This window comes from Lampris incognitus, chromosome 17 (genome assembly GCF_029633865.1).
Source record: "Lampris incognitus isolate fLamInc1 chromosome 17, fLamInc1.hap2, whole genome shotgun sequence".
In the NCBI taxonomy this organism is placed as follows: Eukaryota; Metazoa; Chordata; class Actinopteri; order Lampriformes; family Lampridae; genus Lampris; species Lampris incognitus.
Window position 1 is genome coordinate 30,053,553 of NC_079227.1, and position 14,303 is coordinate 30,067,855.

General features: G+C 46.4%; 1 protein-coding gene across 1 annotated transcript in view; it reads left to right on the forward strand.

The window, feature by feature from the left end:
• baiap2b (BAR/IMD domain containing adaptor protein 2b) overlaps window positions 1-14,303 on the forward strand; it is a 73,810-nt gene that overhangs the window by 49,768 nt on the left and 9,739 nt on the right. Inside the window, exons 7-8 of the mRNA XM_056296750.1 lie at window positions 7,454-7,606; window positions 10,531-10,770. Coding sequence (XP_056152725.1) covers window positions 7,454-7,606; window positions 10,531-10,770 — 393 coding nt within the window. The remainder of the gene's footprint in view (window positions 1-7,453; window positions 7,607-10,530; window positions 10,771-14,303) is intronic.

Sequence of the window (14,303 nt, forward strand, 5' to 3'; positions counted from 1 at the left end):
GTAGCCTGCAAGACTGCACAGTGAGGGAAATGCAGATTAAAAGGTTTAAATTTTGAGCTCACTGTACCATACTTGGCTTCCCCCCCCATCGATATCTTGCTGGGTTTACTTGGCTGGACGACCACTGTTTGGGACTGCAGCATAATTACGATGGTCGGAGCCACATTTGAATGTAACTTTCCCATGATGTTAAAGTACTGGTATAGCAGCTACTTTTTTTCCCTCCCCGAGATGCTGCAAAATTACCATATAATTCACTAGTCAGTAGACTTCAACACTGTTGTGTAACATTTGTGCATAGAAATGAAGAACTAGGCCAGGTTAATGGGTTGACGCGACGATTATCTCAACCTTTTACAGAGGTGTCTGCTCGAGCAGAGGCGTGAGCCGACTGTGTGTGTGTCTTTGTGCCCCCACCTCTGGGTAGTTTGGTGACATGCGGTGGGTGGGCCCGCTTACATAATGCACTGAGGAGATGCTATTATCGGCTGTAATGTGCTATCCTCTTCTTTTCTCTCCCGCTTCTCAACACAATGGGAGGCTTGGGGGGGGGGCGAAGGAACAGAGTTTTTTTCCCCCTTTTCTTTGGATTCAGATTATTTTACATGGAGATATTGGTGCGCAACTTCATGTTCACTGTTGGACTGTAGAGGTGTGTTGGGATTTTTGCACCTCCTCCGGCTCAGGGGGAATATAATTAGCCCTGGGGACCCATCAAAACATATCGTTACTTTTTTAGCCCCCAGTTCCAATAACGTAACCTGGCTCCTCCTTCTCCATCTCTACTTTTTCACCATCTTGCAATTTAGATGAGTTTGCAGCAGTGTTGTAGTCGAGTCACTAAACCTCGAGGTCGAGTCTCGAGTCCCCAGTGTTCAAGTCCGAGTCCCAAAAGAGTCCGTGTCGAGTCCCCATTACCCGAGTCAAAGTCTGAGTCATCAAGTTTGAGTTTGAGTCGAGTTCCAACAGGATTTGCATGAGGGCATGCACGTGAATCCGCATGTAGGTGGACCACGTGTGCCTGCCCTTGCACGAAATTGAATAATGTTACGGTATTAATATAGCTATCAATATCTTATGCCAGATTATTAGGGCCTATTACAAAAAAACTAACAAAAACAAAAAAAACAGTCTTTATGAATTAACAAGTCCGAGTCCTCATCTCCAACTTCCGAGTCCGAATGCAGTCAATGTTTGAATCGAAGTCCGAGTCATCAGTGCTCAAGTCCTAGTCGAGTCACGAGTCCTGAAAATCCAGACTCGAGTCCGAGTCCTGGACTCGAGTACTACAACGCTGGTTTGCAGTATGTACTTCCACATACATTACAGTCAAAGCAAAGTTTCTTTGGGTGTGGTGAACCAGTGCAGCACAGCGTAAACATGCTGTCATAGGTGAAGGGCTAATTATGTGGTGCTGTGTAGACTGAGGCAGGCGTCCCACATGACCCCATCTGAGGCAGTACGGGTGGTAATTATTATGTAATTGTTAGTCTTGCTGGATCGGCCAGTGGAGCGCAAAAGGCAGGCTTGTTGAGTCGTTACACAAATCGATACAGGGAGAGCTGTAAGGCACAGCGCTGGAACACTTACCCCTGAAACCCTGTGCGTTCATCTGGGCTTTAATGGCTTACCGGGAGCGAAAGCCCAGGTCTCCCTTGACATAACCGTACACACGTACACACACGCGTGCACAAGAACACAGCCCAACCTTGCCCCATTACAGACCCGAACCACCAGGGTATTAGACCCCACGGATGCATGTGTATACATTAATTGTGTGTGCATCTGTATCTGCTTGTGTTTACATTTCCTTGCTTGTGTGTGTGCTGACTGTCCTTTCTGTGTGTCATGTGGACCGTGATGGGGTGTGAGGGCTCAGAAGGGAACAGGCGACACCGGTGGCCTACCTTCATCACTAAAATAAAAAGGAGCAGCCTTAATTTGGATGTGCAGGGTTGTGTATGTGTATGTGAATGCATACACTTATGGTATTTATAGGTTTGTCATCACAGCCTGCCTGTGTACACACAAAGATACCTCATCATTTGCTTACATTAAGTGTTGTAGTCTGCGAAAAGCATCTTCATCACTCTGCACATCTGTTTGATCTGTCATCTTCTCATTAAATACCGCAACGCCTCGCTGATTCTCTTTTGGGGCATGAGTTAAATAAACAACGCAACATTTAATCCCCCTCTTTCTCTTTATGCACATGATTGATGTTAACATTAACACCGTAGGTGATGGAAATTTACTCATTTTTACAGTAGTGACCCGTGGGGTCCAGTAAACATAAGCCCATTGCCTGATCAAAACACATGGTACGGTAAATCTCCCGGTACATGTGTTACTGAAAGCTGGGTTGACGCAATGTGGGAGTTAGTGTTGGGAGTGTGGATACTCGAGTAGGAATCTCAATTCCTTCGGTTCCTTGCGTCCTCACATTTCTCTCCATCTCACTCTCTCATTTGCTTTTTTTTTGTTCTGAAGACTTTCTTGAGATGAACAGAAAAAATATTAATTGCCATTTTTCAGAGATATTAGCAGTCTCCTGAGACTGTGATTCATATTGATTACTATTTAGAAATGCGTTACAGCTGGAAACCAAAGTGTTTGGAATGTGGAACAGGGGATATTACATCACCAATTTTGCGCCCCCCCCCACACACACACATTTCCATTTTGTTTTCCTTTCTCTCTGTTTTCCACTCTCTGCCCCTGGATATTGTTGTCGAATCTCCATTTCAAAGTTGAGGAACCCACATTATATCTTGTGGCGGTGTTTTATCATGCCAGGGTGTGAGAATGACGTAGTAACACACATCGAACCAGCGGTCATCGACCGTATCATAACCAGAGGGCAGTGACTGATATCTAGAAACCAGGGGAAATGTGTTCAATCTCAAGCCGAACAACATGCGGGGCCGGGGGGTGCTACGCCTCTCCCTGCCCACTCATCTAGTTTGTGTCATCCTTCGTCATATCTTCAGTCGGATGCTATCAGAAGGGATGGTACAGCGGCACGGTGGCGCAGTGGTTAGCGCTGTCGCCTCACAGCAACAAGGTTCTGGGTTCGAACCCCGTGGTCGTCCAACCTTGGGGGGTCATCCCAGGTCCTTTCTGTGGGGAGTTTGCATGTTCTCCTCATGTCTGCAGTGGGTTTTCTCCGGGTGCTCCGGTTTCCCCCACCATCAAAAAGACATGCATGTTAGGGTTAATACTCCTGTCTGTGCCCCTGAGCAAGGCAATGGAAAGAAGAACTGGAGTTGGTCCCCGTGTGCTGCACGGCAGCTGCCCACTGCTCCTAGCTACACAGGCAGGAGGGGTTAAATGTAGAGAGGAATATACCCACGGGGATCAATACACTATATAAAAACAAAAAACAAAGAAAAGATGTCGCAGCTGTGTTTACATATGTGTGTTTATTCCACATTGGTCATGGAGGAAACCCGTTTAAGAAATAGTTCCTTTTTTATGTGTTTCACTATTTTCCTTTTGCTTTTATGCACAAACACACCCCACTAAAATGACACAGCTCTTGCTTGTGTCCTGTTAATAAAATCATCCAACTTCTGAAGCAAATGTTTGGTGGTGGGGTGGAGCTGTAGAACATGTTGGGGAAACCCTTTATGGATGCTGTGACAGCCAACCCACAAAAGACAACAAAAGTTGTCTTCCATCAGGTTGATCCCTCACAATCAAAACTGAATGATCTGTCACTGTCCGTATTAGTTAACTGACTGCTCTTATAGTGACTCAAACTTTGGACAACTCACCAAATAATTTGTTGCTTGAGGTCAAAAATACAAATATCTACTACTACTACTACTACTTTCAGCTGCTCCCGTTTGGGGTCACCACAGCGGATCATCTGTTTCCATCTCTTACTGTCCTCTGCGTCTTCCTCTGTCAGGTGCCATGTCCTCCCTCACCACATCCATAAACCTCCTCTTTGGCCTTCCTCTTTTCCTCTTCCCTGGCAGCTCCATATTCACCATCCTTCTCCCAATATACCCAGCATCTCTCCGCCACACATGTCCAAACCATCAATCTTGTCTCTCTTGCTTTGTCTCCAAACTGTCCAACCTGAGCGGCCCCTCTAATATACTCGTTGCTAATCCTGTCGTCACTCCCAATGAAAATCTTAGCATCTTCAACCCTGCCACCTCCAGCTCCACCTCCTGTCTTTTCATCAGTGCCACTGTCTCCAAACCATACAACAAAGCTGGTCTCACAGCCATCTTGTAAACCTTCCCTTTAACTCTTGCTGGTACCCTTATAAAAATGCAAATATAACCCCCCCCCCATTTCCCCCCCTAATTGTACTTAGCCAATTACCCCACCCTTTCGAGCCATCCTGGTCACTGCTCCACCCCCTCTGCTGATCCGGGGAGGGCTGCAGACTACCACATGCCTCCTCCGATACATGTGGAGTCGCCAGCCGCTTCTTTTCACCTGACAGTGAGGAGTTTCACCAGGGGGACGTAGCACGTGGGAGGATCATGCTATTCCCCCCAGTTCCCCCTCCCTCCTGAACAGGCGCCTGATTGACCAGAGGAGGCGCTAGTGCAGCGACCAGGACACCTACCCACATGCGGCTTCCCACCCTCAGACACGGCCAATTGTGTCTGTAGGGACGCCTAACCAAGCCGGAGGTAACATGGGGATTCGAACCGGCGATCCCCGTGTTGGTAGGCAACGGAATAGACTGCTACACTACCCAGACGCCCCCAAAAATACAAATATAATTTAACCTGCACTTTGTTTGTAATCTTCTTCTTAGAGGTGGTCGCATCTGTTGGGCCTATTGAAATGGTTTTATCACACTAACTGGAGCTGTTGGTATGAGTCCTGTGAACCTGTTCACATTAGAAATGGAATTGACTGAGTCCGCTAAATATGTTTTTAAGATTTGGTGTGCTTTCAAGATGCTGCTGAAGTCTCTTGTGGGCTGCAGCTTGTCTCAGAGCCAGACTTGGAGTACCACTAGTTCAGACCATCTTGATGTCGAAAATGATCAATATGCAGTGCACACAGACGCCCCCCCTCCCACACACACACACACACACACACACACACACACACACACGGACACACCCTAACTGCTGACTGCGCTTTCTGTCAGCAGAAACTAGAGTGAGACATTCCCCACAGTAGCGCCCTCGCTCCCCTCCCGCTGTAGCTGATGGCGGGGCCCTGACCCTGCATGGAGGAAGAGTGTTGGTGGAGATGCAGTTGGCGGTCGAGTTGGACGGTTAACGTGTTGGGATCTAATTAAAGAAAGTGCTCTGTATCTGAGGGAGATCACGGCACTCATGGATGCTGTACATACCCAAAGCCTGACGCATTAACACAACTTTAAATTATGGAGAAGAGGTGATGCAGGGGTGTATAAATGGTGTGTAAGTGTGTAGCACGGTGCTTGCTTGCTTGCTCCAGGGACGACGTCGTGCAACATGGCATACCACGTTGCTTATGAAACTGTGCTCAGTTTCATAAGCAACGTGGTATGCCATGTTGCACGAGGCTCTTTCTCGGTAAACTGCACCAAAGCATCTCTCTCCCCTTACTGTAGCTTGCCCTCATATTTTTACAATTTCAAATTTCAGCTATAAGATGAATTGTATGAGTTTATTTGATGGACTAGATATAATAGTTTTTTTTTTTTTTTTACTCATGTCAGCTCGTGACCTGAATAACGGATAAACGAAAGACTGTTTACATTCTGACAAATTCTGACTGTTTAAACTTTGTGGTTTGTGGTAAGACAGACTCGAGGAATCCGAGAGGGGAAAAGGACTGGTTCGACAGCTTCTGCTCTCTGCTTATATCCATAGATGGTGTTTTGTCACCAGCTGAGTTCATAGGGCGTGCCTGAAAACCACTGTAATCATGGGGAATTTACTACCTGCCAAAAATACTCACCCACCGAGAGGTAAACAGAGCAAAACACACAAATGAACGCCCTGGTAACCCTCCTATCGATTGTCTCGCTCCATACGCCCATTTGTTAGTCTATAGAGTGTGCTGACGGACAAATACAGATTCTTGATGTTTCCCTGTCCCCCATCTTCTTGTCTCTCTGTCAGTCTCGGGAGACTGACAGCCCCCTTATAGCAGCGTGGCGTGCACAAGCTGGCCAAGAGCTGCTTAACACAGCTCCGTGTCGTGAAAATAATCGACCTTGAATTGTAGCATCATACCTGGTCCGCCTCTGCCTTCGCCTTCTGTGTGATTCATACCTGGCCTTCTGCTCGCATACTTTGTTCTTTTCTGCTGCTGCCATTTCTGCTTCTTTTCAACTTTTAACATTTGACAACTTGGAATTAGAGTACTTCCGGCTATTGTGTGCCCATGCCATGTTATTTAGGCTGCTTGTTAATTAAGGTCCCCAAAAATCGTGAAGTCCCACAAAGTGACCACATTTGGGCAAAGGTATTGTGTTCCTTTCCTTCTCTGCCTCTTTGAAATTAATCGTCTGTCCTCTGTGGATCCACACGCTAATCTCATGTTTAATAGGAAGCAAGAGTGTTTCACCATGGACACAGAGACATGGGCCTCATGCGAGAACATTCTCATAGCTCTCTATTCGCTTTTTACTTCATTTTGTCCCTAAGATAATTGTGTGAGAGAAATCAGTGATGGATTGATGAAACATTCCCAACTACCCAAAGTTGTGAACTTGCCAAAATAAAATCTGAATTTGAAGAGTTCAGCGAATATGAAATGCTGCGCTCCCGGTCAGGGGCATCCTCAGATTGCCATAAAGGCCACCAAAAGGGCGGTCGGGGAGGTTTTACCTTTGCTAGTATTGTGCAGCGTCTCAAGGTGACACCCGATTTGGATGAATAGCTCCACTACTTTGGGGAGAGGAGATGGACTGTAGCCTGATAGAAGGACAAAGAAGATTTAGTGGGCCGTGTCGATGAGGACACAGAGGGGGAATGGATTTAAAAACCTGGTGTGGTGGGAGGCTCAATGGACCGGACGGGGGAAGCAGGTGCTTCAGCTCGGCTAATCTGCAGGAAATACAGAAACTCAACCGTTATTACGTAATGAACACTTATGATTCTCGCTTCCTTTGCTGTGATTCATGGTTTTCAGCCCAGCGCTGCTGTGCCTTTCTACATTTCCCCCCATGTCCATCGCATCCATTAACTACTTAATATTTTCCCGGTCGAAGTTAGTCAGCAAAATCCAATTCATTATTCTCCACAGTCTTCCACTCTAAACACAAACAGTACAAGCAAGCAGACAGCTACTGGTGTCATTATGGCTTCTTTCATTCCCAGGGTAGACGTTGCCCTTGAAATACTGAGTTTACTGATCTGCTACGGATTTGTGACAACCCCCACCTCTAACCATGATGGGTAAACAGGAGATTAATTATTGTGGGCAACATCTATCTAGCTGCTATTTGCATTCATGCCATCCGCCTCCTTCCTCTCCCCAGTATGTGGAGGCTATCAGCAACAAACAAAGCGAGCTGGACAACTACATCGCCGAAGGTTACAAGAACGCCTTGTCCGAGGAGAGGAGGAGGTACTGCTTCCTGGTGGATCGCCAGTGCGCCGTGGCCAAGAACAGTGGCACCTACCACAGCAAGGTGAGATGCAAACGCTTCAGCCATTACCGTTTCTGCGCCCATTCGTGTTGCCTGTGATGTGAATGGGTGCCTCACTAAGTGGTGTCGTGGAAAGATGATATGAAAAATCCCCCGCTCGCCTCTTTTGGGTTTTAACGTCATTTGAAAGTATTCCCATTTTTCTCAAGGCTCTGAAAATTAAAAGGTTGTATAGATGGTATTGTGAAATAATTAAATTACACCTGTGGGATTTTGGTGCCCTTCTTCTTTTCCCAGACTACAAAGCAACCTCTGCCAGGCTATTACAATCCACAGCCATTCATCCATTTCATCCAGGCAATAGCTTGAAGGGCTTTGCTATCATGTGTTGGCTGGTCTTGTGCAACTGTGCAGCCAGGAGATCACTCAGCAGGTTCTTTATGTTATCCAAGACCTGGATAAGGTCTCTCCCCCCCCCCCCCCCCCTGGCTTCTTGTACAAGATTGTAAGAAATTTAGTTCATACACAGGCTTGCTGCAATTGCGTCGTTTGTGTGTGTGTGTGTGTGAGCAAAAGCGAGGCGTTGCAAGTTTAGGTAGATTACAAACAGTGGCAATATGCTGACAAGCCCGACTAAATTATCTGACTAATTTTGAAAGCCCTGCAGATTTTTGGCTTATGAGACAGGAGGACTCTTTAAGGAAAAAGACATCGACTACATGAGACCAAGTTGGTTGCAGTGTGAAGGACTGTGTACAGCGTCTTGTTGAGGGAACGGACAAGACTGGGATCTGTATCTCTCGTTTCCATTGTGTCAGTCCCCCCCCCCCCCCGGCCCATATCGCTGTGCCATAGATTGGCACTAACACTCTGAATGAATAATCAGAACCACTGAAGTAGCGACACTCCAGCGCTGTGGTTGAAGGGTGGAGAGGGAAAGAGCTGAGCGGCAACAGGCAGAGATGAGGAAGAGCCGGCCACGCTGCGCCAGGGGGGTTTATCATTTGACTGGTAAAACCAAACCACCCACCTGCGTGCCACCTTACCAAGGAGAAAGGGCCTACTGGGATCTTGGTGACTCAGCGCTCCCACCGACTGCCAGAGAAAACCGAGGGGAGCAGACACAAACACGCACACAAACTTGTCACAAATGCACATATACAGACAGGGAGGCACACACAAGTCATATCTCCATCTCCTGTGAAGCCGATGGTTCTCCTTGCTAAGCCAAACACCTTCGGCGTTTCAAAGCCCGGACACCATTGTAATTTATCCTTAATTTTCTATTGTACAGGTTACACATGGGTATCGCCTTGATGCTCGGTGAATATTTTCTTTAGGTGTTTAGCCTCCAACTTTAATTAAAGTCAGACCAAAATCGGTAATCAGATTTTGCTTTTCATGTCTAAAAAAAAACCCCTCAAACATGGCATAATTATATTCATGACTTGACCTTTGAGTGACAAGTACAAGCAAGGGTTGGCGGTAGAGGTGGGCGGTGTTTTCTGAGTACACGATTTGATCTGAAGGCTGTATGCAAATGAGTGTCTGATGCCATAATGAGTATCAGAAAAAATGATCAGCTGAGAGCAGCCGAACAAGAGGGGACTCTTTTCAAAAGGGAAACATAGTAAAACTGAATTATACCTTTTTATGTTTGTTTTACCCCCCCCCCACCAGTAGAAAGGGACAGTAAAAAGTGCATAATGATTAAATTAATGAGTGATGTTAGAATATTAGTGTTACACTTTCAGTCTGACTTTAAATGTTTGCCAAGTAAGAGTTGAATTGTGGCAGCATGGTGGCGCAGTGGAGGGCACGGTCGCCTCACAGCAAGAAGGTCCTGGGTTCGAACCCCGAGGTTGTCCAGCCTTGGGGGTCATCCCAGGTCTTCCTCTGTGTGGAGTTTGCATGTTCTCCCCGTGTCTGCGTGGGTTTCCTCCAGGTGCTCCGGTTTCCTCCCACAGTCCAAAGACACGTGGGTCAGGTGAATCGGTCATACTAAATTGTCCCTAGAATGTGTTGGCCCTGTGATGGCCTGGCAGGCCACCAGGCCATCACAGGGCCAAGGTGTCTCCTCCTCCTACCCAGTGACTGCTGAGATAGGCTCCAGCATCCCATGACCCCAACTGGGATAAGCAGCTTGGATAATGGATGGATGGAGTTGAATTGTGAAACAAGAGAAACCACCTGTGTGAAAAGCAGTTGTACACAATAGATGCAGTGAGCATTTTATTTGATATTTAAATTTCAACACAAAAACCTGTTTTAAAATGGTGATTGGATTGCTGAATGAGGCTCTATACTAGCCTCGTAAATACAAATGGCGCTTTTCCCCGGTCTGCCTGTGAGTCAATGTTTCTTCCTAGTCTACATATCAACACATCAGTTGATGAAATCTGCACACACACTTGCTTGCTGCCAGTGTGTATTTGTGGGTTTGTGTTTGCGTGCGTGTCTGCGTGGTTGTGTACGTACCTGTTCCCACCCTCACCTTGACACCTTGCTCTCAAAGAGCCCATGCGCTGTCAACAGGGCCAGGCGTTGCTGGAACCAAATGTGTGTTTACTCTCCTTAGCAAAGCTGCGAGTGAGAGAACAGTCGGTAGCAGACTTTGTTTAGCGTCCCAGTTCAGCGTCCCTGGACTCAGGAGTGCTAGTGGTCTCTTTCAACCTCATCAATTATTAGGCAACCCTGAATGCAAATGAGGAAGTGGCTTTATATAATGCTACTTAGAATTCAAAGTGCTATGCTGTATAATATATGTTGGAGCTGTGACTGCCAGGGGAGACCCCCCTTATGATCACATTCACAAAACTGTTTCTGGTTTCTTTTCCTAATCCCCCTCGCTCTCTTTACTTCATCTGGCGTACATTCATTCCTTGTTCTTCTCCATGCCCATTCAATTGTCTGCCCCTTCCCCTCCCTCCCATTTTACTACCCTTTCCCACCCTCCGTCCGTCCAGGGGAAAGAGCTGTTATCCCAGAAGATCCCAGGGTGGCAGCAGGCATGTGCCGATCCTACCAAGCTGCCAGACCGCGCCATGCTCCTGGCCCAGCAGATGAGTGGGCCAGCTGGCACCATGGGCCCCGTTGCTCACCATGCAGGCGCCAAGGTGATCTCTGAGCCCATCCCTGGTGCCAAACCACTGCCAGTACCCCCTGAGCTGGCAGCCCTCATGGCTAGTGGTGCCATGGGGCAACAGGTTAGTGCACCCATCACTCTGCAATCACCAGTTTATGTGCTACAGGGCCAGAGAATGGCACAGTTTAATCAGTTTAATCAAAATTTTTTTGGTAAAAGTGTAGCCACACATGTTGTCATCCATGGGGTAATGCACATTAGCTCATGGAAGGTTGCTGTTTTGTGTGTCTCTGTGTTTGTTCATATTATAGACTGTCAGATCACCTAAACATGCTATAAGTAGTTGTCACAAATTATTCAAGCATCTTTTTCTTTGTTCTTTTGGTTTTAAGACATGTTTCAGTTTAGGCTGGCCCAATATGGGTTAGGTATCCACTTCTGCTCGTACAGGGAATTTACACACATACACACGCACACACACAAAGAGGTATGTGTTCTGTGACTTCAACACGGTCTATAATTAGTAGCTTGTTGCAAGATGGGAGCTCTCGACACATCCTTGATAGCTCTCACTGATACAGATGAAATCATTTCCAAACCGTGCTAATTAGCATGTAGCTCGGAAGCAGCTTGAATTCGTCTGCTCCTCTGGCCCTTTTGCACCCTGCCCCCTCCTCCCGGGCTGGTTTGTTGAACTCTGCTTAGAAGCCCTTAAGAATCACATGAAAGACTTCCGCCATTTGGCCCATGCTTCCAATTAAAACTTTGCTGCAGATTCAGCTATGTTCTTCAGAACAGTAACCTACTTTGAAACTGTGGAATGTGTTGTTCTCTTCCGTCTCACCCAGTTGTAATTACTCCATGTATTATTGTGCGTAGGGATTTATCAGTGCACATATACGCATTCTCCTGGCCCAGCATTGATCCAAAAGCTTGTTTTTTTTATCCCCCGCGGATAGCCTGGGGGAGTGTTTGGTTGCGCACGCATGTGTTGTGTGTCTGTGTGTCCGTGGCTAATCTCGTAAACTACTGGACCTATTATCCTAAAACATTTTGTGCACAGTTATAACTGTATGATGAAGAACCTCTCGTGGTTGCGGTGATGAAAAACCTTGGAAAAACCTTTGTTCTCGCTATCGTTGCTCTCCCTCCTTATTCACTCTCTGGCTCGCCCGACCAATGCTGTTGTCTATATCTCTGCCCTATTTAAATCAACTGCACACATGCATGAGTCACATTTACCGTGTACTCGGATCTGGGAGAGACACCTTGCTGGGCCTCCATACCCAGTACGCCTTGGGGTCCGAAGATACCTGAGTGCCAAAGCAGCAGAGAAACAGGCCAACAACGGTTTTACCATTTTCGTATGCCATTCATCATTAAATTCACTCCCGAGAATCTCCCCCCCTTTTTCTCCCCAATTGTACTTGGCCAATTACCCCACTCTTTGGAGCCGTCCCCGGTCACTGCTCCACCACCTCTGCTGATCCGAGGAGGGCTGCAGACTACCACATGCCTCCTCCGATACATGTGGACAGTGAGGAGTTTCACCAGGGGGACGTAGCGCGTGGGAGGATCACGCTATTCCCCCCAGTTCCCCCTCACCCCTGAAGAGGAGCCCCGACCAACCAGAGGAGGCGCTAGTGCAGCGACCAGGACACACCCACATCCGGCTTCCCACCTACAGACACAGCCAATTGTGTCTGTAGAGATGCCCAACCAAGCGGGAAGTAACACGGACATACGAACCGGGATACCCGTGTTAGACCGCCAGGCCACCCAGACACCAACTTCTGAGAATTTTTGAGGCGAGAAATCAACTGTGTAGATTTCGAATATTGGCAGTTTTGTGAATTGATTGAAATTTTGCTCCAACGTTTTCGGAGTTGAGAAGCTCCACCAGTTAGTCATTCTCACAGACCCCGCTGTGAGCTGGCAGGAGCTCTCTCAAGAGACTGGTCTTGTAGACAGAAGGCTTTAATTTCCCTCTTGAGGGATGGTTTGTTTAAATATAGTGCAAATGTCCATTGTAAAATTAACGGAACTTATTCTTAAGCCAAATTACTTGGGAGTTACTTGGCAAATTACTTGGGAGTTGGGAGTGACGGAGGAGGACAGGATTAGGAACGAGTATATTAGAGGAGAGATGCTGGGTATACTGGGAGAAGGATGCTGAATATGGAGCTGCCAGGAAAGAGGAAAAGAGGAAGGCCAAAGAGGAGGTTTATGGATGTGGTGAGGGAGGACATGCAGGTGGCTGGTATGACAGAGGAAGATGCAGAGGACAGGAAGAGATGGAAACAGATGATCCGCTGTGGCAACCCCTAACAGGAGCATCCGGGAGTAGTAGTAGTAGATATTTAAGGCAAATTACTGTTTAAAATGATATTATCTTCTTTGTTATGTTCAGCAATGATAAGTGATCTGAAGTTATAGAGTCATTAATGTTTTATTGGACTCAGTAGTTGTAGAATTTCCTTGATATGATTGGTCTGGAATTTACATTGATTTAATCTCTCAATATTTCTTAAGGCAAACTAATTGGTGTTCTTTGTCGATGTGTTTTTAAGCATCAGATATACTAAAATGAGGTTTTTAAATGTGGAAAAATGAAGGTGATGAGGTTTCAAATTCACTCTGTCAAAGTCGATCGGATAAAGTATGTGCTGATAAAACCATTTGATTCCTATCCTAACTTTGATTTGAAGTGTCATTACCGAGTGTTAAGGGGTGTGTGCATTCTTCAGAAGAATTGATTGTTGCTGCCAAGTAATGCATCCCCTATTATTTCACATTAGGTCATTATTAAATGTATAAAATTAACACTTACGAACCAAAATGGACCTAAATATGCACATTTGACTCATAGATCTCCTGAAATAAGGTTACAGTGTGGATGCATTAGTCTGCAGAGGTGTATTTTATTAGCTGCTGTGAACGGAGAATCAGCCGCTAAACATCACTATTTATGTTTCCCTGAACATTCCCCTTAAACTGACTTCAGTGTCGTTCCTGCCAAGAACTTGAAGAAATTATAGAAATTACATCATGTAATGTTCGGCATTTGGGGGGGGGGGGCTGGTCTTCTTTAGACTGCAAGGCATACTGGGTAAGAAGGCTCAGGAATGGCATTTAGTCTCTCCCGACTCGCATCGGGCAGGGACATGATCAAAAGTTATTTAAAATAGTTTTGATCATCTAAAAAAATGCAAAAGTTAAAAAGGAACAACTTCCTCTAGGTTGCAGTCAAAACAGGAAGTGTTGCGTATTCTTGTCGTTGCCCGATCTGAGTCAACCGTAGAAGTGAGTCGCGAGTGTGCGAGCATAAGCGGTTTACCCAGCTTCATTATGTAACGAAAATAAACGGTTTAGGGTTAGACCAACAGGTCGCATAGCAAACCCTTTCTTTTTGGAAAGTGCAAGTTCATATTGGTTGCATGGTCCAGAAAGGGCCGGTGTGGGTGCAGGTCTTTGTTCCAACCAAGCAGTTACACACCTGAGTCTATTAGTCAACCAATAGTTTTTGTTAAGAACCTTAATTTGTAGACTCAGGTGTGTAACTGCTTGGTTGGAACAAAGACCTGCACCCCCACCGGCCCTTTCTGGATCCTGTTGCCCATCCCCTAGGGGGCTGCACATCCACAGACTGACAGG